General features: G+C 41.1%; 1 protein-coding gene and 1 pseudogene across 4 annotated transcripts in view; both read right to left on the bottom strand.

The window, feature by feature from the left end:
- The window catches only part of RNF128 (ring finger protein 128), a gene marked incomplete at its 5' end in the record, with an annotated part of 118,796 nt that overhangs the window by 34,590 nt on the left and 62,040 nt on the right, over positions 1-22,166 (bottom strand). For all 3 annotated transcript variants that reach the window (XM_079765833.1, XM_079765832.1, XM_079765834.1), the window contains one exon: positions 207-454. In XM_079765833.1, coding sequence (XP_079621959.1) covers positions 207-454 — 248 coding nt within the window. The remainder of the gene's footprint in view (positions 1-206; positions 455-22,166) is intronic.
- LOC307096392 (lysine--tRNA ligase-like) lies at positions 18,330-20,186 on the bottom strand (annotated as a pseudogene). Its single transcript has one exon. The product of its transcript is annotated as a lysine--tRNA ligase-like (transcript).

Below are 22,166 nucleotides of genomic sequence, written 5' to 3'. Positions count from 1 at the left end.
TCAGGCAGGATGAAGGCCATAGACAATTTACAGAAATTAAAAGATTTGAGATGATGAAAGCTGACATACTTTAAAAAACCACACAGTTCATAAAACACATGCATGGATCATTGTCTAGCAAGTGAAATGTATTAAAATGCATGACACTGAAATTGCAATTAAAACAGTAAAATATTTTTAAATTGGAAGAAAGGTCCATTACAAACCTGCTTTCTGTTTTGAGCTCTTGCATTCCGTAATCTTCTAGCAGAATAAAAGATAAAATAGCCCACAGTTGCTGCCGTAATAATAAAAAAGGACACAGAAACAAGGAAAATTGAATAGTGATTCACCCAAGGGCCATGTTTTTTCCCTACTTCGATGACCATTGTTACTTGTATGCCTCTTTGAATTGATTGCAGAATTTTTGTGCCTTTCAGATTGCCAATCATGATGGCAACAATGTCTCCTGCACCTATAAAAGAAAAGGAATTTAGTTTTAGTTTGGCAAAGCATTCTTAGTATAAAAATCCAAGGACTAAACTGATTTTAAATGATTCCCAATGAGACAAAGGGAGGATACTCATTCATTCAATTAAGATTTATTTTGGGGGGGGGCATCTACTATGCATATATAAGTTATAGGGGATATAGACATATATAAGTTATAGGGCAGTGATGGGCAACCTTTTGAGCTTGGTGTGTCAAACTTCGCCAAAAAACTGAGCATAACTCGGGTAGTGTGTCACTTTGAGGAAAAAACATTATTTCGCAAATGTTTCATCCTCAGGAGCAGCAAATGTTTCATCCTTGGCATGCAGCCGCCTCAGCGGCCGCGTGTCATCAGAAATGGTGCTGACACGCGTGTCATAGGTTCGCCATCACTGTTATAGGGGATACATATTGGTTACTGATCTTAAGGAACTCAGTTTAGTAAGGAAGCTGTGATATGTAACAAATACTTCCCTATCCTCAGGTTAACCTCTTATAATTCAACAGTATTCAGTCTGTGGCCCAGTTTGCTCTTAAATTAAGGCTTTCTGAAAGACTAACAGTCCTGTGGATGGTACAAAATATGGCTTATATCCTAGAGAACCTAAGATTTGGGAAAGAGAAATATTTAACTATGCATTTCCCAATTAATAAGGTGATAAACTATCTTATGAGATCACTACTAAAAAGTATAAGAATTTATATATCCAGATTAGTAATTTGAGGCAAATAATGCTTACAAGCACATATGTACAACATATTGATAGAAATGTATGTTACTATTCAACACCAACTAAAATCAAGCCTGAAAGTAGACTAAATTTATTACTTAGTCTTGTTGACCCTGAGAATGATGGTACCTACTAAGAAGAGCTCCTAGTGGCTGATTGGGCTCAAATTTATACACAGAGCTCAGCAGCCATTACTCAACAGGGGCCTCTCATTCAAGTGGTGCTTCAGACAGAAGCCTGAACTAAACTTGTGACCCGCACTGAACTGCCTTCCTGCACTGTGTTCCTGACATCTGAGCCAACTTTTATAAAGGAATTCCTGGAATTATATTTCAACCAATAGGAGTGAGATTTTCCTCAGCTAATTGAAGATGCATAGCTATAACCTCATCAGCATCTTCATCAACCAATCAGTGTGGCTCCATTCTAATCAATCAGGACAGAGTTTTTTGGACCAATCAAACTGTGAGGATTTGGACTCTTCATTTGCATAAGAAAAGACCAATCAGGGGCCATGGGTGGGGACTACTCTCTATATAAGTTCCCCTCTGACTCTTGGAGCTACTTTCCCTTTCTACCCAAGACTGCATTTCCCTAGCTGGAGCTGTACAACCCACGCTGTCTTGCTGGAGAAGAATGGAGCTGTCCTGTCTTGGTGGGAGGAAGCCAAATGGAGCAGAGCTGTCTAGGCAGGCTGGAGTGGAGCAGACAAGTTGTCCCTACTGAACTATAGAAATCTTGTGAAAAAAGAAAGGGACAAATATTATCATTCCCAATGTTATGAGGATGTCAAATTACTCATGCCATTTCAGTGCTTATCAAGGTTTATATTCCTTCTAGTTTATATGACCTGAGACAGATAATCTGAAGAAAAAGAACAGAGGTCTTTGAATGCTAAGAGATTACCAACCATAGAAACTCCCACCAATATTAGATTAAGGGAAAAAACAAAGCCACACATGCAAGTACACAAACACATACACATAATTCTAAAAGGCCCTTCAGACTAGAATTTTAATTGCAAAAGTATAATATGAAAACAGAATTAACACTTAAAATAGCCAAATTAAGAGTACAAACCTTAAATGGCAATATACATAGCGGAATTATTACCCAAGTAATCCTTTAAATTTATGATCCTCAGTGGCCAAAATCTTCAAAAGATAAAGATCCTCTCTTTACTTGAAATTACTAATTTAAAAATAAGGTATTCATAAGGTATTATTACAGATTTTTTTAAAGTTCTAAGAGATCATTTTTACATATGATAGCCATTTAATTAAACCCTTTTATAACTTTACTGACTCATTTGCAATCACTCAGTTTGGCAGACATCAACGACTTACTTTCTCATTTACATGGGGAAAACCTCAAAAGCCATGGAAAGTAAAGGAGTCTTAAATGACTTTTGTTGTATATTTTTCTTCTATTAGTATTTGACCCAGTATCCTTTATGTGTCTAGAGAATTGGTTATTTTGCAAGAAGAGTGGCTCATTTTTCTATTTATTGGGGGTTTCACATTTCTAGCTTTGGCACTAAAAGCACAGATTTTGTCTTTTCTCTATAAGACATCTATTAGGAAGATTTCTTGTTATCAAGTTTTGATTAATTACATAACCTGTATAAACTTTGAAAGCATGGATGATTCTAAAAAGCAGGTTTTGGAATATATTAAAATTTTAAATATTTCTTTTTGATCACAGATATGTTTTTCTAAACTTCTTTGATTAATAGGAATAAGTTTTCATTCTTTTAGAAGATATGAGGTGGGTGGCAGGGGTGGATGCTCAGGAACATACTGGCCATTGTGGTCAGATGGAGAAATACATTGTTTATACATAACTAGAGGCCCGGTGCATGAAATTCGTGCACGGGGGTGGGGGGGTGTCCCTCAGCCCAGCCTGCACCCTCTCCAATCTGGGACCCCTTGAGGGATGTCCGACCACCCGCCGGGATCAGGCCTAAATGGGCAGTCGGACATCCCTCTCACAATCCAGAACTGCTGGCTCCCAACTGCTCGCCTGCCTCTGCCTGATTGCCCCTAACCGCTTCTGCCTGCCATCCTGATCACCCCTTAACCACTCCCCTACCAGCATGATCGATGCCTAACTGCACCCCGGCCAACCCGATTGCCCCTAACTGTCCTCCTCTGCCAGCCTGGTCCCCCCAACTGCCCTCCCCTGCAGCCTGGTCCCCCCCAACTGCCCTCCCCTGCAGGCCTGGGTCCCTCCCAACTGCCCTCCCTTGCTGGCCTGGTCTCCCCCAACTGCCCTCCTCTGCCAGCCTGGTCACCCCCAACTGTCCTCCTCTGCTGGCCCGGTCACCCCTAACTGCCCTCCCTGCTAGCCTGATTACCCACAACTTCCCTCCCCTGCAGGCCTGGGTCCCCCCCAACTGTCCTCCACTGCAGGCCTGGTCCCCCCCCAACTGCCCTCCCCTGCAGGCCTGGGTCCCCTCCAACTGTCCTCCACTGCAGGCCTGGTCCCCCAAAAAACTGCCCTCCACTGCAGGCCTGGGTCCCCCCCGACTGTCCTCCACTGCAGGCCTGGTCCCCCCGCAACTGCTCTCCCTTGCAGGCCTGGCCCCCCCAACTGCCCTCCCCTGCAGGCCTGGGTCTTCCCCCCAACTGCCCTCCCTTCCTGGCCTGGTCTCCCCCAACTGCCCTCCTCTGCTGGCCTGGTCACCCCTAATTTCCCACAACTGCCCTCCCCTGCAGACCATCTTGTGGCAGCCATCTTGTATCCACATGGGGGCAGCCATCTTTGACCACATGGGGGTGGCCATCTTGTGACTTGGAGTGACAGTCAATTTGAATATTACTCTTTTATTAGATAGGATGAACAATACTCTGTTTCAATTGCCCCAATTCATATCCATACATGCTATATACATAGTTCAACTATCTATTGAATTAGCTTTCTAATCATATAAAAACCCTATTTATAAGCATTATTATATACCTCCTCTTGCCCACATCCCTGCAACTATTTATTTTTATAATTTTTATTGATTTCAGAGAGGAAGGAAGAGGGAGAGAAAGAAAGAAACATCAGTGATGAGAATCATTTGATCGGTTGCCTCCTGCATGCCCCCCACTGGGGATGGAGCCTGCAGCCCGGGCATGTGCCCTGACCCAAAACTGACCAGTGACCTCCTGGTTCATAGGTTGACGCTCAACCACTGAGCCACACTGGCCGGACCCCTGCAACTATTTAAAAATTTCTCCTCCTACAGAGTTCTCCATAATAGTTAATGGTGTCACAAACCTCTGGTCACTTGGTTTAGGAACCTCAGAATCATGTTTGAATAATCACTGCTAACCTACTAAGCCCTGTAGATGCTACTTCCTTTCTCTCATTATTAAATACTTCTTCCCACTCCTTAGTCTCTCTACTGACAACTCTAAAAACTGAACCAAGCTTGGGTCTAAAGAAAGAAAAAAACAGGCTTCCAGAGAGAGAGCGTGAGTGCTTTAGTACAAGTACCCTCTGATATTTATATTGGTTGCTCAGTGACATTTTGCTTACTTCCTGAATCCTGTCTTATGCTCTGGATAATTGAGGTTGTCAGATAAGATTTATCTATAAACTAGACCCTGTTCCAAGTGCTTTACATGCATTAACATATTTCATCTTCACATCAACCCTATAAGGTAGGCATTGCTGTTATCCTATTAAAGATAGGGTTGACAAACTTGCCTAGAATAACACATGCTAGTAAGTGCACAACTGGTATCTGCTCTTAACCACCATTCTACATCATTTCTCTATCTTTAAAGAAACCTAAAGCTATTATTTTATTGTAAAATTAAAATTAAATAGGCACATTCAGGAGGTGGGGTAGTGGTAGGAGGAATCCTTGATTTGTAGTATTTCTCAATTTCCATGGTATAAATACTACCCCCATGGCCATATGAATGTGGAGTTGGAAAAAGATAGGTAAAATTGGCTAAGCCAGATGACTCTAGCATACCACTGTATATTACAGAGTCAAAACTTAAATACAACGCCCTGGCCGGTTTACTCAGTTGGTTAAAGTGTCGTCCCAATATGCCAAGGTTGGTTGCGAGTTCGATCCCTGGTCAGGGCACATACAAATATCAATCAATGAGTGCATAAATAAGTGGAACAACAAAAATCAATTTTTCTCTCTCTCTTTCTCCCTCTCTTTCTCCCCCCTCCTCTTAAATTAATAAATACAAAATTTAAAAAGTTAAGATACAAATAGTATAAAATTCAAAATTTATAACAAAGTTACTTTGCTTTTTCATTTCACTTATTCATACCTACTTTGAAAAACCAGTCAAAGTTCATGTAAAATCCCAAGTTAAATTTGGTTTTCTAGTTGTTACTCTTGAAAACCATAAAATATATACCATGAAATTTCAAAGAAGAACAATCAGACCTATTTTTAAAAATAAAAATTTTTATTATGTTTTTATTGATTTTTTTTAGAGAGAGAGGAAGGGAGAGGGAGTGAGATAAGAGAAACATTAATGTGAGAGAAACATCGATTCTCTTGCATATGCCCCAACCAGGGTTCAAACCCACAACATGGGCACAACCCCTGACCAGGAATCTAACAGGTGACCTTTCAGTGCACCAAATAATGCTCAACCAACTGAGCCACACTAGCCAGGGCCAGACTTCTTTTTGTGGAACAGGAAAAGAAACCTTTTCTGATTGGTGTGTGTATGTGTGTGTGTGTGTGTGTGTGTGTTTCTAAAGCAGGCTTTGCTGAACCTTTTTCTCCCTCAAGCTTTCTCAGTCCTTAAAATATTAGAGACTCAAGGGGCCATTAGTATATTTCAGCTAGTTCCAAACTTCTCACATTAAAATTAATGACTTTGTAATTGATTTTTAAAGAATCACAAGACATATTCTGTATGTAAAGTTAGTCATTTATTATAAGTACCATATATGTGGTCTTATTCAGAACTTATTCTGAATGTTTAATCTCTCTAATTTCTGGTGTGTTGAGGAATAGAAAGTGAACATTGAAAACACATACACAAAAGCCAGAAGATTTTCTCATCTTAAACAAGAATTAGAAAATATAAAGACTGGCATTTTTCAAAGGGATGAGTAAAATATAATCTATTGGCTATTTGGAAGGATGTAATACTGATATTCCCTTCCTAGAGAAACTCAAAGCACTTCTCAAGTGTTTATGAGAACTGATCTTTGAAGGTAGGAGTTTTGGCCCTCAAAAAACCAAGTGCAATTAACAGATAATCAACCTATACATTGAATAAATACATGTTCTTTTTGTTTTTGTTCTTTTTTAAAATATAAATTCTTTATTGTTTAAAGTATTACATATGTGTCTTTCCCCCCCCGCATTGACCTCTCCCCGGATGCTCCCACTCCCCCAGCATATGCCCTCATCCCCCCTACTATCTGTGTCCATGGGTTATGTTTATATGCAGGCATACAAGTTCTTTGGTTGATCTCTTACCCTCCTCCCCTGCCTTCCCTCTGAGGTTAGATGGTCTGTTTGATGCTTCTGTGTCTTTGGATCTATTTTTGTTAATCAGTTTATTTTGTTCATTATATTCCACAAATGAATGAGATCATGTGACATTTATCTTTCTCGGACTGGCTTATTTCGCTTAGCATAATACTCTCCAGGTCCATCCATGCTGTTGCAAATGGTAAGAGTTACTTCTTTTTTACAGCAGCGTAGCATCCCATTGTGTGGATGTACCACAGTTTTTCAATCCACTTATCTGCTGATGAATATATGTTCTTTATGCTGCAGAATTTGGATTCTCAATTTATTCGCATAGTAGTACAACAACATTAAATTAAAAGTTATATTATAATCTTTAAAATTTTGATATTTCTTCAAAACATCCTTACAGTTCATCTTTTAAAACACACACACACACACACACACACACACACACACACACACACACACACTAGTGACCTGGTACATGAATTCAGGCACACTGAAAGGAAATTAATTAGAAGAAATATTTTAATATCGCTATTCGCCCTTTCTCTATAATAGAAGTGTCAACCAAATTCACAATCGACAATGACAGATCAGATGCACGCATGCGATTGGTGCCAGCGAGAGCTTTATATATATCGCACATGCGTGAGTCAACTTAGCCTTTTAACAAACTTGCTTAATTAGACCTGCTTTCTGATTTAGCTAAACTTTTTCCAGCCCAGTGAAGCACCCCAAATTCTCTTTCAGGTAATTGTCAGCAACACAGCAGTAAATATCAACATGAAGCAGATTATTATTGTAGATTGCACAGGGAGAACAAAGGATAAAATATTTAACTGCAGCAGTCCTTGACTATATTCTGCACAGTGAGAAAACCTGAAGTCATTTTCAAGGTCCACTATTTCTTACTTCTTTTCAGTCAGGTCAAGTTTCTAAGCTTTCTAAATCTTGATTTTCCGTCTAGTGAAAAGAAAATAGGATTCCTGTGAGTCTCCTATCTACCTACTCCAAGACTTCTGTGAGGATCAAATGAGATGAGGTATGGGAAAACACTTCACAGACATTTGGTTACAGTGTAAAGTATTTCCACCTAGCTATAAAGCAAGTCATGTTCCTGGGCTGAAGAAACTACAAGGAGGCTAGTCATTGCTAGGGAGAGGAAGCCGGGCGTTGCTATGTGACATCATTATCTGGACAGAGGGAAGGACACTTAGCATATTAACCTTTTATATATATACTAGAGGCCTGGTGCATGAAATTCGTGCATGGAGGGGGGGTCCCCTCAACCCAGCCTGCACCCTCTCCAATCTGGGACCCCTCGGGGGATGTCCAACTGCCAGTTTAGGCCTGATCCTGGCCTCTCACAATCCGGGACCACTGGCTCCTAACTGCTCACCTGCCTGCCTGCCTGATTGCTCCTAATTGACACCCCTGCTGGCCTGGTCACCCCCAACTGCCCCCCCCCCGCCAGCCTGGTTGCTCCCAACTGCCCCCCCTGCGGGCCTGGTCGCCCCGTGCAGCCTGCTTCTCGGTTGTTTGGTTGCCCCCCACTAACCCTCCTGCCGGCCTGGTCGCCCCACGCAGCCTGCTGCTCAGTCGTTTGGTCACCGCTTACTAACCCCCATGCCAGCCTAGTCACCCAAGCAGCCTGTTCGGTTGTCCATTTGGTTGCGATGGTCGCTTAGGCTTTTATTATTATAGACTAGAGGCCTGATGTACGAAATTCGTGCAAGAGGCTCAGCCCTTGCAGCCACGGCCAGCCCTCGCAGCCCCTGCTTCATCCGGAAGGTCATCCAGATGGTCGTCCGGACAGTCATCCTGCTGTTCAGTCTAATTAGCACATTAGCTCTTTATTATATAGAATAGATGTATATATATTTTTGATTTCAGAGAGGAAGGGAGAGGGAGAGAGAGATAGAAACAGCAAGGATGAGAGTCATTGATTGGCTACCTCCTGCACACCCCCTACTGGGGATCGAGCTCATAACCTGGGCATGTGCCCTTGACCGGAATCGAACCCAGGACCCTTCAGTCTGCAGGCCGATTCTCTATCCACTGAGCAAAACCAGCTAGGGCATTACAGTTGATATTTAAAACAAATGTTGATACATCAATGCATAGATTCTTGTACAAGCTGCCAAGTTTTCCACCTTTTAATCCAAAATTTCACTATAACAACTATCACCTATGGAAAGTACCAGGCTTAAGAAGCAAAATATGGTTTGCACAGATCAGTTGATTAAGACACAGTACTAATAAAATCAAGGTATGGTTCAATTAACCTTCTTATAGGAGCAATTATAGAAAAGATAGTACCTCTAATTTCATTCATTAAGGTTTTTTTGTATCTATATGTATGCCAGACACTGTGCTAGGCCTTGGAGTTACAGAAAGGAATAAAATATAGTCTCTTCCCTCTAGGGCCTAGAGTCTAGGCACTTGCAAATGTCTCCTATATATAAGACATTCAGTACTAAGAATATGGACTAAGCCAGTAAAACGAATTGTGTACATTTATTATCACCTCCAGTAGTAGAAAAAAATAATTTCCAAATCACATTTTGAACTGATACTGGTTTACTAGAATTTCTTCCTATGTAAAAAAGAAAACTTAATTTCCTTCCGTGTCCAATAATTTGTAAAATAAAAAATTGTATTGTTTTGATATTTTTGAATTCAATAGTGCTCTTTATTTAAAAATTGGTAACCAGAAATAGACTAGAGTTGGAGGCTGGGAAGGGGCATCATGCATCAAAAATAACACTGAGGTGAGAATCAGAACACTGGGTTGCAGTTTTTGCCTGAAGAAAGTAAGGCTGTAATAAATTTCTAAAATCAAGTCTGGCAAAAGAATATGACTACATTTCTTCTTTTATCCTTCTAGAATTTCCAAATCAACTATTAATTTCATGCTGTTTTTCAAAAAAGCATAGCACCCATTCTACTCCCCTCCCCTGCAGTGAAAAGGGAACTATGCTAAAAGTCTCTGATGATGAAAACTGACCATTAATTGGACAAGAAACCTCTATGGCCTAAACCCTGATCACAGAACGTCTGTCATTTCAGGATTTGAATCTCTCTAAATCTGCACTTTGCTTCAAAGGTGATTGTGAGCCCATTTATATCCTTTTCCTTCCTGAACTGTTAGGCAAAATCATTAAGCAAACCATAAAAAGAATTAGTTAAATGCCTATCTAACTTGTAGAGATAAATTATGGATTTATTCACAAATTTTAATGCACTGTATCTGATAAATACATTTTCAAACTTGAATATCAGAAAGAGCTGTCATTTTTTACAATTCTAGTGTATTTTTAATTTTATTTTTTCCCCATCACCATTTATCCCCTTTATGCCCTCATCCACCTCTACCCACCTCTCCCCCTGAAATCACCACAATGTTGTTCATGTCCATGAGTTCTCTCTCCTTGTTTCCTTTTTTTTGTTCAATCCCTCCACTTCCCTCAACAATCCCCAGCATTTTTTACAATTCTAGTATTAATACCACTTCATATTTGACAATTTAATGGTCCAGAATAGCTAATCTGAACCTTAATTGCTTGAACACCAGTTCCTGAGTCCAGTATAATTTGAACCAGACTTACCTTGATACCACCATAAATATAGCAGTCACTCAATCATTTATTTATTTATTTATTTATTTATTTATTTATTTATTTAATTTTTATTGAATTTATTGGGGGTGACATTGGTTAATAATATTATATAGGGTTCAAGTGTACAATTCTATAATACATCATCTGTATATTGTATTTTGTGTTCACCTCGAACTTCCTATTTAAAAATCATTAATAACATAATAAGGCTCAAGTTTTTCACATTTTCACTCTGATGTATTTGGGGAGAGGGACAGATTAAGAATAAGTGACAATTAAGCCACAGAAGAAATACAGGTTCCATTTTCAAATGTTCAACAATGAATAAAGGTTTTGGCATGTGCCTATCTTGGGTACAAAGGTAATAAAATAGGGTGTAGCAACTCTGACTACTGTTACTGAATATCATTACATTAAATGTTAATATAAATAAAGGGTGTCTCTTCTCAGACCTACTAGCAAAAAAACAACAACACTTCCTAGTTATTCATAATATATAGAAATTTGATCTTGGATCTTGTTTGTTTGGTTCCAGGGCTCTTGTTTGCCGCTCCACAACCCTCTGGCACCAGAATGAGCTCCTGCGAGGCACCAGAAGCCGGTGCTGGGGAGATGGTGAGTGTGCGTGCCATGTGGTGGCTCCAGCCCTGGGCTGGGCAGGGCCAGGCAGCCGGTAGCAGGGTCTGAAAAAGCCAAGCCTCTGCCAGGGACCAGAGAGAGGCTGGAGCGGCCCACGTGCTGCGCCTGAATTCCCTGCCTTGGGGCGGGGCAGGGGTGCAACAACCTTGCAAAACGCCCTTGACCCTGGAGAGACACCGATGGCAACGGCTGCAGAGCTATGTGATTTGAATCCAAACATGTGTTTAAGCTTTGGAGTTGGGTGTGAGGAGGGTGAGCTGGAAAACTCCAGGCCATCAGAATGGGCTGCCTGTGTTCTTCCAGAGAAAGGGCTTTGGGGTTTGAGTTTGGTCTGATGGGCACATTCTTTTTTTGGGTGAACTGAGACTCCCGTGTAAAAGGTCACATTGAAGGGGGTGATCATCTGCCAGACATGGTTTCCTTCTGTATGCTTGCCCAAGCTGCCCCGGGTGATGCCTTTTCCCTTCCTTCACTGCTGCCCCGAGCTAATGGGCATGAGATCACCAGGGACGAAACTGGGGCCTCATTGTATTGCGTGGAGATTGCGCTCCACAGGAACCTGCCTTATCCAGGGAGGGTTGGGGTCATTCACTGCGGGAAAGGCTCGATTTAAACGAAGCCGCTGCTTAGATGGGCGCCGGCTGAGCCGTTTTCGGAGGGTTTATTATCCCTCTGGCTGTTTCCTTGGAAACCACAAACTCAAGATAGCAGTGGAATGCTGCGTCCCCTTATCTGAAACCCTGCTTCTCTAGGCCAGTGACTTAGATGCCCCAGGCAAGTGTGGGATGTCCCTTTCTTACTGATATGATGGCACATAGCCATGTTTTAGGTAGGCTAGGATTTGGGCTCCCTGGCGGAGGCACGCAGCGGGCCCCATCCCTGGGCCAGGCCGCAGAGCCCGCAGGACACCTGGTGGAGTGCATGGAGGCCTCTGGATCCCCGGCAGAGCCGCGCCGATGGCGTGATGCAAGACCCCGTTGCTGCAAGTCCCCACCCACTCGCACCTGCTGCGCACGCAGCCTGCTGATCGGTGGTTACTGTGACGGCGTCCCGACCAATTTGCATATTACCCTATTATTAGTAAGATTCTTTTAAACCAACATATGAAACAAAGGCACACAGTCATATATAATACAGCAAGTTGCCTCTATTTTTTTCCCTGAACCCCCAAATACTTCTGCTATAGGTTTTGAAGACAATCCAGCTGTCTCATAATATTGGAGAGTTAGATCCAAGACCCCTGTGGATATCAAAATCCACAGTTGTTTAAATTCCTTATGTAAAATGGCGTAGTATTTGCATATACTAGTAACCTATGCTCATCCTCCCAAATACTTTAAATCATCTCTAGATCACTTATAATACCTAATCTTACATAATAAAAAGGTAATATTTAAATTACCATCACTCCGCTACGCCCATGATTGGGCCAGCGGGTGACACAGGGGTGGGACTCGGGGTGGCTGGGGTGGTGATTGGGCCGGCAGGACGCTGAGCTCGTGTTGCCAGCGGCGACACGAGCTCAGCGTCTGCGCCATGGCTGTGCGGCGGCACAGACAGGCCTCTGAGGCAGCGAGCCGAGCCGGCGTTTTGGAGGTTTGGAGGCGTCGGGCGGTGGGCAGCGCGGCTCCCTGGGGAGGAGTCTGGCGGCAGTTGGGCCGCAGGAGCACGTGGTGGCGGCCCCAGCCTTCCTGGGCGGGAGGCAAAGGCAAGACCCTGGCCTGGACTCTGGCCACAGGAGGACCACGCCCCCGCCCCGCCTCGCCCTAGGGGCCCAGGGACTTCAGAGCTGCCGACCAGCGGACAGACAGCTTACACGTGCATGATTAAATCATGCACTGGGCTTCTAGTATAATATAAATGTTATGTAAATAGTTGTTATACCCTATTGTTCAGGGAATAATTACAAGAAGTCTATACATGTTCAATACAGATGCAGCCATTGCAGACCTAACTACACAGTATACTGTAGCAACAATGTAACATTTTCACCCCAAATATTTTTTCAAAATATATTTTTATTGATTTCAGAGAGGAAGGAAGAGGGAGAGAGAAATAGAAACATCAATGATGAGAAAGAATCATTGACTGGCTGCCTCCACTAGGGATCAAACCCGCAACCCAGGCATGAGCCCTGACTGGCAATCAAACCGTGACTTCTGGTTCATAGGTCAACGCTCAACCACTGAGACACACCGGCCAGGCCGCCCCAAATATTTCTGACTCATGTTTAGTTAAATCTGCAGATGAGGGCATCAGAAAATCACAACTATGGGGATTGACTGTACTGTATTACGAAATGGGTTACAGACTGGATGTAGTACCAAAAACAAAAATCTCTGGTAGATGGAGTCTTCAGGAAACAGTATATTAAAGACACTAGGGAATAAGAAGTAATGCTATTCAAAAGGTCACAGATGTGAGAGTCAAGATGGCAGCATAGGTAAAAGCCTTCTACTTGCTGCCTCCTACAAACACATCAAAGTTACAACTAAAATATGGAACAAACATCATTCAGAACTGCCTAAAATCTGACTGAATGAAAGTCCTACACCAAGAGAAGTAAAGAAAAAAATGCACTGAGACTGGTAGGAGGGGTGGAGGTGGAATAGGCTGGTCTGGCACCCATGTGTGCTGCTTTTTCAATCAGGAGGGAGATCATCTCTCGTCTCTGCGGAGGTTGCTTGAGAGGAGCAAGGGGTCCCAGCTCCACATCAGATCCCCATCCCAGGCTCCCAGAGCTGGGAAAAGAAGTCCTTGTAACTTTGCACTGTAAAAACCAGTGGGGATTGGGGTTCAGTGACATGGAGGGTGCTGGAGCCCCAGCTATTCCTTTGAAAGGGCAGGCTCATGAACTGGATTTACAAGGTCCCACTTCCTCTGAGCTCCAGTGCCAGGCAGAGGCTCTGGGGGACCCAGACATATATGAAGAGGAATTGGATTGTCTGGAATCAGGGCAGGAACTTGGGGGCAGCTTTTTCCCAGAAAGGGGTGCTTGCAGGGGTCATTGATCCTGTTCTGGGACCTCCCCAGTCACAGGGCTGAGTGGCAGCCATATTTTTTGCTCTGCCTTTTGATTCCCAGAGACCCTGGTGATTCCCAGAAACCCTGTCCCATCCAATTTGCAGCTCCACCCAACCTGTTTGCAGCAGCTTTTGCATATGAATGGCCTGTCCTGGCTCTGGCATTAGACTTTGCTAAAATCTAACAAGCAGCTGGGTCATCATGCCCCAAACCTATCAATGAGAGTCCCAAGACCCCACATTAGCATGAGCCTGCCTTGCTTCACAGCTGGGCCTTGCCTGGGCACCTCCAAGCCCAATAAAAATAGCTCCTTCAGGGTAGCTCTAGGCAGTGGCTGACTTTGCACCTCCCTGGGGGCCCTAGAGCCAGTGCACCTGGTGGACAGCTTCAGATCATAGCAGATTACAACCCTCACAAGGGGGTTGTAATCTGCTATGTGTCTTATGGTTGTTAAGATTACAACCATAAGACACACTCAAGGGGCAGACTCAGTGAGCACCAAAGTCCTGCTCCATAAGGGTGTCTCCTGCACAACAGTTCTCCCATTGTAGTCACTGCCGGTCCTCACAGCCAATTGGTCTGGAGATCGATTCCTCACAGTGACGCCAACAACAATCAAGGCTAAACTACAAAACTGCGCTCACAGCCCAGTTTTGTAGTTTAGCCTTGATTGTTGTTGGCCACTCTATGTACCTAGAGTGCCCGGCTCAGGTGACTGGGGAGGATTAGCCACCTATAGGACACCTACTACACAAGGCCATACTACCAATTCCAGGAGACATAGCAACTCTACCTAATACAAACACAAGGAAGCAGCCAAAATGCAGAGACAAAGAAACATATCACAAATGAAAGAAATAGAAGCAAGCAAACTTTTGGATCTTCATGAGACTTTCAAGGATCTTAGTGAGAAAGTTAAAGAGATGAAAAAGGACCAGTCATAAATTAAGCATACACTAACTGAAATAATCATTTACAGGGATTCAACAGTAGAATAGAGGATTCCGAGAATCAAATCAATGAGTTGGAATATGAGGAAGCAAAAAACACCCAATTAGAAAAGTAAAAAGATAAAAGAATAAAAAAATATAAAGATAGTGTAAGGAACCTTGGGGACATCTTCAAGAGTACCAACATTAGCATTATGGGGGTGCCAGAAGAAGAGAGAGCGAGCAAGATATTGAAAAGCTATTTGAAGAAATAATGACAGAAAACTTGCCCTACTTGGTGCAAGAAATAGACTTACATGTCCAGGAAGCGCAGAGAGTCCCAAACATGAGGAATCCAAAGAGGCCCATACCAAGACACATCATAATTAAAATGCCAAGGATTAAAGACAAAAAGAGAATCTTAAAAGCAGCAAAAGAAAAGCAGTTAGTTACCTACAAGGGAGCATCCATAAGACTGTCAGCTGATTTCTCAACAGAAACTTTGAAGGGCAGAAGGGAGTGGCAAGATATATTCAAAGAGATGAATAGCTAAGACCTACAACCAAGATTACTCTACCCAGTGAAGATCTCATTTAGAATTGAAGGTCAGAGAAAGAGCTTCACAGACAAGGAAAAGCTAAAGGAGTTCATCACCACCAAACCAGTATTACATGAAATGTCAAAGGGTATTGAAGAAGAAGAAGAAGAAGAAGAAGGAAGAGGAGGAGGAGGAGGAGGAGGAGGAGGAGGAAAGAAGAAAGAGGAGGAGATAAAATATGAATAATAAAATGGCAACAAATACATATCTATCACCAATTAAATCTAAAAATCAAAATAAGCAAATAAGAAATCCAATGAACAAAATAAAATAGTGAATCAAATAGAATCAGGGGCAAGGAAACAAGGAACAGACTGATGAATCTCAGAGGAAAGCGGGGGGCGCTGATGAACCAAAGATCTTACCTGTGGACACAGACAGTAGACTGATGAAGTCCTGGGGAAGGTTGGGAACTGGGTGAAGGGGGTCAATGGGGGAAAAACGGGGACATCTATAATACTCCAAACAATAAAGATTTTTTTTAAAAAGGTCACAGATACATAATTTTTGGATGGCAGGTAATACTCAGGTAAACAATTCTTAGTACTATTAAAATATGGTTAGTCCTGCCTGGGCTATTCTAATTTCCAGTAGTGATATGTTTAGTATATTTTTAAGAACCCAATGGCTAGATCAGCATTTCTTCAATTTTTGATCTCAGGACCACCTTATACCAAAAAATTTTTGTTTATGTAGACTATTTCTTGTTTTACTTTTTTTTTTATTGAATTTGTTGCAGTAGCATTGGTTAATAAAATTATATAGGTTTCAGGTGTACCATTCTATAATACATCATCTGTATATTGTATTGTGTGTTTAACATCCCAAGTCAAGTTTCCTTCTATCACCATTTATCTACCCTTTCCCTCGGGTAATCACCATACTGTTGTCTGTGTGTATGCATGTTTGTCCCCCCCGCCCCCGCTTAATCTTTTCAACATTTTCACCCAGCACCTGAACTCCCCTCCCCTCTGAGAGCTATCAATCTGTTCTCTATCTATGAGTCTGTTTCTATTTTGTTCGCTAGTTTATTTTATTCATTATATTTCATATATGAGTGAAATCATATGGTATCTTTCTTTCTCTGACTAGTTTATTTCACTTAGCATAATACTCTCCAGGTCCGTCCATGCTGTTGCATATGTAGATTACTTCTATTCTATTTACAATATCAGAAATTAACACTAAGTAATTTTAAAACTATTTCTTTATTCATTTAAAATAACAGTCACAAATACATGTTATTATAATTAACATATTTTAAATAAAAAATAACTATATTTCCCCAAAAATGGAATAAAAAGTGGCCCTGTCATTTGTTCAAAGGTCTTTAATGGCAGACTTAATAGAAAACAGCTGAATGTTCATATCTGCTTCTGCATCAGATCTTTTGGGATCTGTTTTTTTGAATGAAATATATGAAGGAAATCTGTACTCACACAGATATGCAATTAGAAAAATGAATATTTTAATAGCATTTTCAAATAATTTTCAATATTCTTCTTTGATACTACACTAAAACTTAACAATTGGTTGTTTCTTAAAGGTTAGGTGCAAGGTAGAATTTGAAACCATACCAATGAACTCTGTACTTCCTTATATGAAAATACATTGATTTATCTTGTATAATTAATGGATCCTTTATCTATACATGATTTTGTAATATCTTGCATTGGTCAGTGGAAAGTACTGGTTTATTGAGTTAATCAGCTCTCACAAATGGTGACTCATTTCAAGATACACAATACCAAAAAAAATCACGGTTGCTTTTTGATATTGTATAACCATTGATGACATCAGAAAAGTCTAAGTATTAGGAAATTGTCAAGCTCATGTGATGGATAAGGTTTCTAACGTTCTAATTTTTGCTATACACTTAGTAAATTTTATCATTAACAACAAATGCTGTCATTTTTTCCTTGACATAACAGACGCACTTGGTTCATTTTGGAGAAAAGGTCTTCTAAACATCCAAGTCTGGGTGACCACTGTTTGTCAGTCGTTCTTTTAAGTTAAAAAGGAGTTGTTTGAAGAAAGCGGCTAGTTCAGCTCACAACTTAGTCATACAAGTGCTTTTCCTTCAGCCAACCATCATATTTTGGTCTGCTGCAGAAGTATTTTAGGCCTATTTCCCATTTCAGCACACAGAATATACAAAAATTTGTGTATGACAAGGTAGGATAAGTAACAGGATAATAAAATTAATGATTTTTATTGATTCATCAAGGACATTCTTAGGTAAAACTGACATTTTCTTTTTACTGTAAATGCATGGAAGTATAGTATACAATCCAGTTTGGTGCCTCTGTCTTAATTTGTGCTAAGGGGCCAGCAGTTTTTGCTGATCACTGCTTGTATGCCCTCCATGTAAATGTCAACACAGTGAAATATGGAAAATAATGTTTACATATTATCATGAAAATAGTTTTGACTTCATGGACCCCTGAAACAGCCTCAGGGATTTGTGGTCCCAGATCATAATTTGGAAACTATTGGACAGGATCAATGATCCCCAAACTTTAATATGCATGAGAATAACCCTGGAAACCTGCTAAAACACTGAACTCTCAGGTCCTCATTTCCTGATTCAGTATGTCTGGGGAATATATAGTTTAACAAGTTCTGTGGGTTCTTTGGCTGCACGTTATCTGTGGCCCATAGCTTTTTAAAAATTTAATTGTTTAGAGAAATGTTTATTTAGTAACAAGGAGCAAAACAGGAATTGTTAATTCGTTTTCTCTCTTCTGGTGAATGAATTGCAATAGTCAAATGGATAGCAATGTACAAGAATTTCACTGCAGTCCTTGATCTTTCCTAGAAATGCAAAGATGCCTGAGTTATGTGACTTGCAGTTATTTTCTATACAGAAGTGTTAGCTGTTGTGCTTCCCAGTGTATCAACAGTTGCTATATTTTCTTTCTTGTCTTCAGGTTTCATGGCATGAAATAGAAGTACTTCCCTGATGTTATTAGACTAGTCTATGAAAAACATGGTGACTTGGTCTATGCCCATGCCCAGCCAGCTGTGGGGGACAGCCCATATTCCAGGGTGGTGCAAAGTGTTTATCTATGACATGGTCTCATCATCACTGGCAGCCTTGGCCTTGGCCTGTTCTTTGAAAAGCTGCCACTTCCTCATGGAGTTATTCAGTTTGGTGTAGGCATTGCTATTTCCTTCTTCATGATAAAAATCTCATAGTGCTCAGTCAGACCCTCTTTAGAGCAGTGTCATTTGGCCAAAGGGCTCATATCTTCGAGTGATTATAGATCAATGTAGGATTGGTACATCACTTCCAGGAACTCCCCAACAAGTTTATCAAGGAGTCTGACTAGAACCAGGTGGAGGGCATTCAATAGCTTTTGCCACATAGATATCAACAATTTTGTGAGTGAGTTTCTTCAGTTTCGAAGAGGTTGATTTCTGTCACCTTCACCCTCTGGGCTTTCTCAAGCTCTTCTACCATGCCGATTCTCCAGAAGGGTGGGGTGAAATCAATCTCTCAGGCTTGGCCCTTGGGCCAACTGGATGGTAAGTGAGCTTATACCTGCCTGTAATACTCTTCACTATTATCCCTGAAATAATCTTTTCTGTGATTTCCATGAAATCATGATAGTGTGCCTAGCCATGTAGAACTCACAGGTGGTGAACTCAGAATTGTGAATCAAATCAATTTCTTAATTCAGGAACTGGCATCCAATTTGTAAACCTGGTCAATGCCACCAACCACCAGCATCTAATGGTAGAGTTCTGGAGCAATTTTCATATATGAATTCATGTCCAGCTCCTTGTGGTAGGTGATAAAAGGCACAGCCACAGCTCCCCCTGGGATGTTGTTCATCATGGGACTTTCAATCTCTAAGAATTCCAATTCATCCAAGAAACTTCTTTTTTATGTGATGACCTTAGAGCAGATGATAAATTTCTGCCTCACAAAGTCATTCAGGATTAAGCACAAGTATCTCTGAAGATATCATGTTTCCTTGTCTTTGAGGCCAAAGTAAAGATGAGATAATATATGCAAGCAAGGATATGGCAGTGTGATCTCTTAGGGAATGATGCTTAGCTCATCCTTCTTGGTTTTCCCAGGATTCCCCTAAATTCCAATTATGTTTCCCTGAATAATTTGTGTTATTGATACAAATAAATTCTTCTGATTTATAATTTCTGGAATTGGCCATGACTTGCAATTTGACCCCCTCTCCTTGAAGGTCATAGAAGATGAGCTTTCCCCTAGAAGCTCCTTAGGCATGGATCCTACCTGTCACCTTTAGGTAACGTCACTTAGGTGGTCCCCAGGCTGCAGGTGACTGTATTCTTGAATGAAGTAAGATGTCTACATGGAACTTGTATGGGTATGGGTCTTAGCCACTGACCTTTAGTTGGTGGGCTGCTTGGCTACAGATCTTGGCTACAGTCTGTAGTACAGACTCTTCTCCTCGGTACCCATATCATTGTCAGTGGTGTGGTTGGTGGCAGCAGCATTGGCCTGGCTTAGTTGTTTCTGACTGAGCTCTTTATGCTTGGCCTCCTTCTCCACTACCTTCTTCTCAGCTTTCAGGCATCTCTTTAGTTAACTTTTATTAGAAAGTAGCTTGTCCTTGTGAAAGGCTGTGAAGGGAGCAAGTTGACCCATTCACAGCTCCTTCCACCCCCACTGTGCCCAGGAGGTTGGTGCAGGGACCCCTTAACAAGCCTTACAGCAGCTTGTGTCAACATGTCAGAACTGGAGCTAATGATTACCACTACTTTTTGCTCAGTTTTGGCTTGCCACTGTCCATATTCACCTAAGGTCCCTGTAATACAGCTATCTCTCTGGAAGGCCTGATGTGAAAGGTAAGGCCCACATATTTAGAAATATTAGGCTGGAGTTTGATTATAGTTTGAGCTCCAATATTGTGGTCCAGTCACTCTGGCCAGATCAATATCAATCCTTTACCCTGCATAGAAAAACTCAATAGAATTATTTTATTTTTATTAGTAAGTACTTCACATAGAGAATTTTGAAAATTAGCCATATCAGATACAGGCCCATTCCTTTCATGTGTTAATTTCTAATATTGTAAATATGAATAGAAGTAATCTACATATGCAACAGCATGGGCGGACCTGGAGAGTATTATGCTAAGTGAAATAAACTAGTCAGAGAAAGATACCATATGATTTCACTCATATATGAAATATAATGAACAAAATAAACTAGCAAACAAAATAGAAACAGACTCAGATAGAGAACAGATTGGCAGCTCTCAGAGGGGAGGGGAGTTCAGGTGCTGGGTGAAAAAGTTGTCTCTCACCTTAATCACTATAACAACCTGCTCATTGCTTTTCAAACCACCAGTCTTAGCCCTACAGTTCATCCCCTCACAGCTACCAGATACATTTTTTAAAAGGAAAAAAAAGTTACCTGGAGAGCATTATGCTAAGTGAAATAAGTCAGTCAGACAAAGACATGTACCATATGATTTCACTCATATGTAACAAATAAAGTAACAAAATAAAAACAGACTCATAGCCTAGCTGGTGTGGCTCAGTGGTTGAGTATCGACCTATGAACCAGGAGGTCACAGTTTGATTCCTGGTCAGGGCACATGTCTGGGTTGCGGGCTCAATCCCCAGTGTGGGACATGCAGGAGGCAGCTGATCAATGGTTCTTTCTCATCATTGATGTTTCTACCTCTCTCTCCCCATCTCTTCCTCTCTGAAATCAATAAAAATATACACATAATTTTAAAAAACATACACTCATAGAAAGAGAATAGACTGACAGCTGTCAGGGGAGGGAGGTTGCAGGGCTGTGTAAAAAAAAGTGAAGGGATTAAACAAAACAAACATATAAACAAACTCATGACACAGACAACATTATGGTGATTACCTGAGGGGGATATGGAAGTGAGTAATGGGGGGATAAATGGTGATAGAAAGAGACTTGACTTGTGATAGTGAACACATAATACAATATACAGGTGACCTATTATAAAATTCTACACTTGAAACCTAAATAATTTTATTAACCAATATCACCCTGATAAATTCAATTAAAAAGAAAATAAATAAAAATAATAAAAGGAAAAATGTTCACATTATTCCCTTGCTAAAGGCCCTTAAAATATCCATTTCAACCTCTTTTTATAAGATCCTGACCCATCTGGGTTAGATATTCAGTTTTTACACTGTCTAGTGCAGACTTCACTTGAGGTTATCTGGTTTACTTGAGTTTCACTATATCTATTAACTCCTTCAAGTTAGGGGCTGGGTCTTTCATCACTGTATCTACAACATCTAGCAGAGTGCCTGGAATGTAACACATGTCAAATAAATGTTTGATGAATGCAATTTTAAGTATGCTATGTTTAGTGATAATCTGAATCAATTCAATCTGAAAACAAATTCATCCTTAAAGATAATTGTGGTGACTAGAGTCTAAGGTACACCTCTTTTCTACATTCAAAGATGGCATATCTTGACAGGACATGTCTGCCTACAGCAAGGACATGTCACATAAATACAGATAAAAAGTTGAACACTAATCCTACTCTGTATACCTTGGGTTTAGTGCAATGCACACTGCCACAGTGCTGATCCCATTGAAATTACCATACTGCCAGAGCAGAACTACTAATGGTGGCAAACTCCCTCTCCAAATGGAGCTTGATTATACCTAAGTTTCTCACTTACATTTAGGAGCTAGAACAGATG

Source organism: Cnephaeus nilssonii, assembly GCF_951640355.1.
Source record: "Cnephaeus nilssonii genome assembly, chromosome: X".
NCBI classification, from domain to species: domain Eukaryota; kingdom Metazoa; phylum Chordata; class Mammalia; order Chiroptera; family Vespertilionidae; genus Cnephaeus; species Cnephaeus nilssonii.
This window is presented reverse-complemented; position numbering and strand designations above follow the sequence as displayed.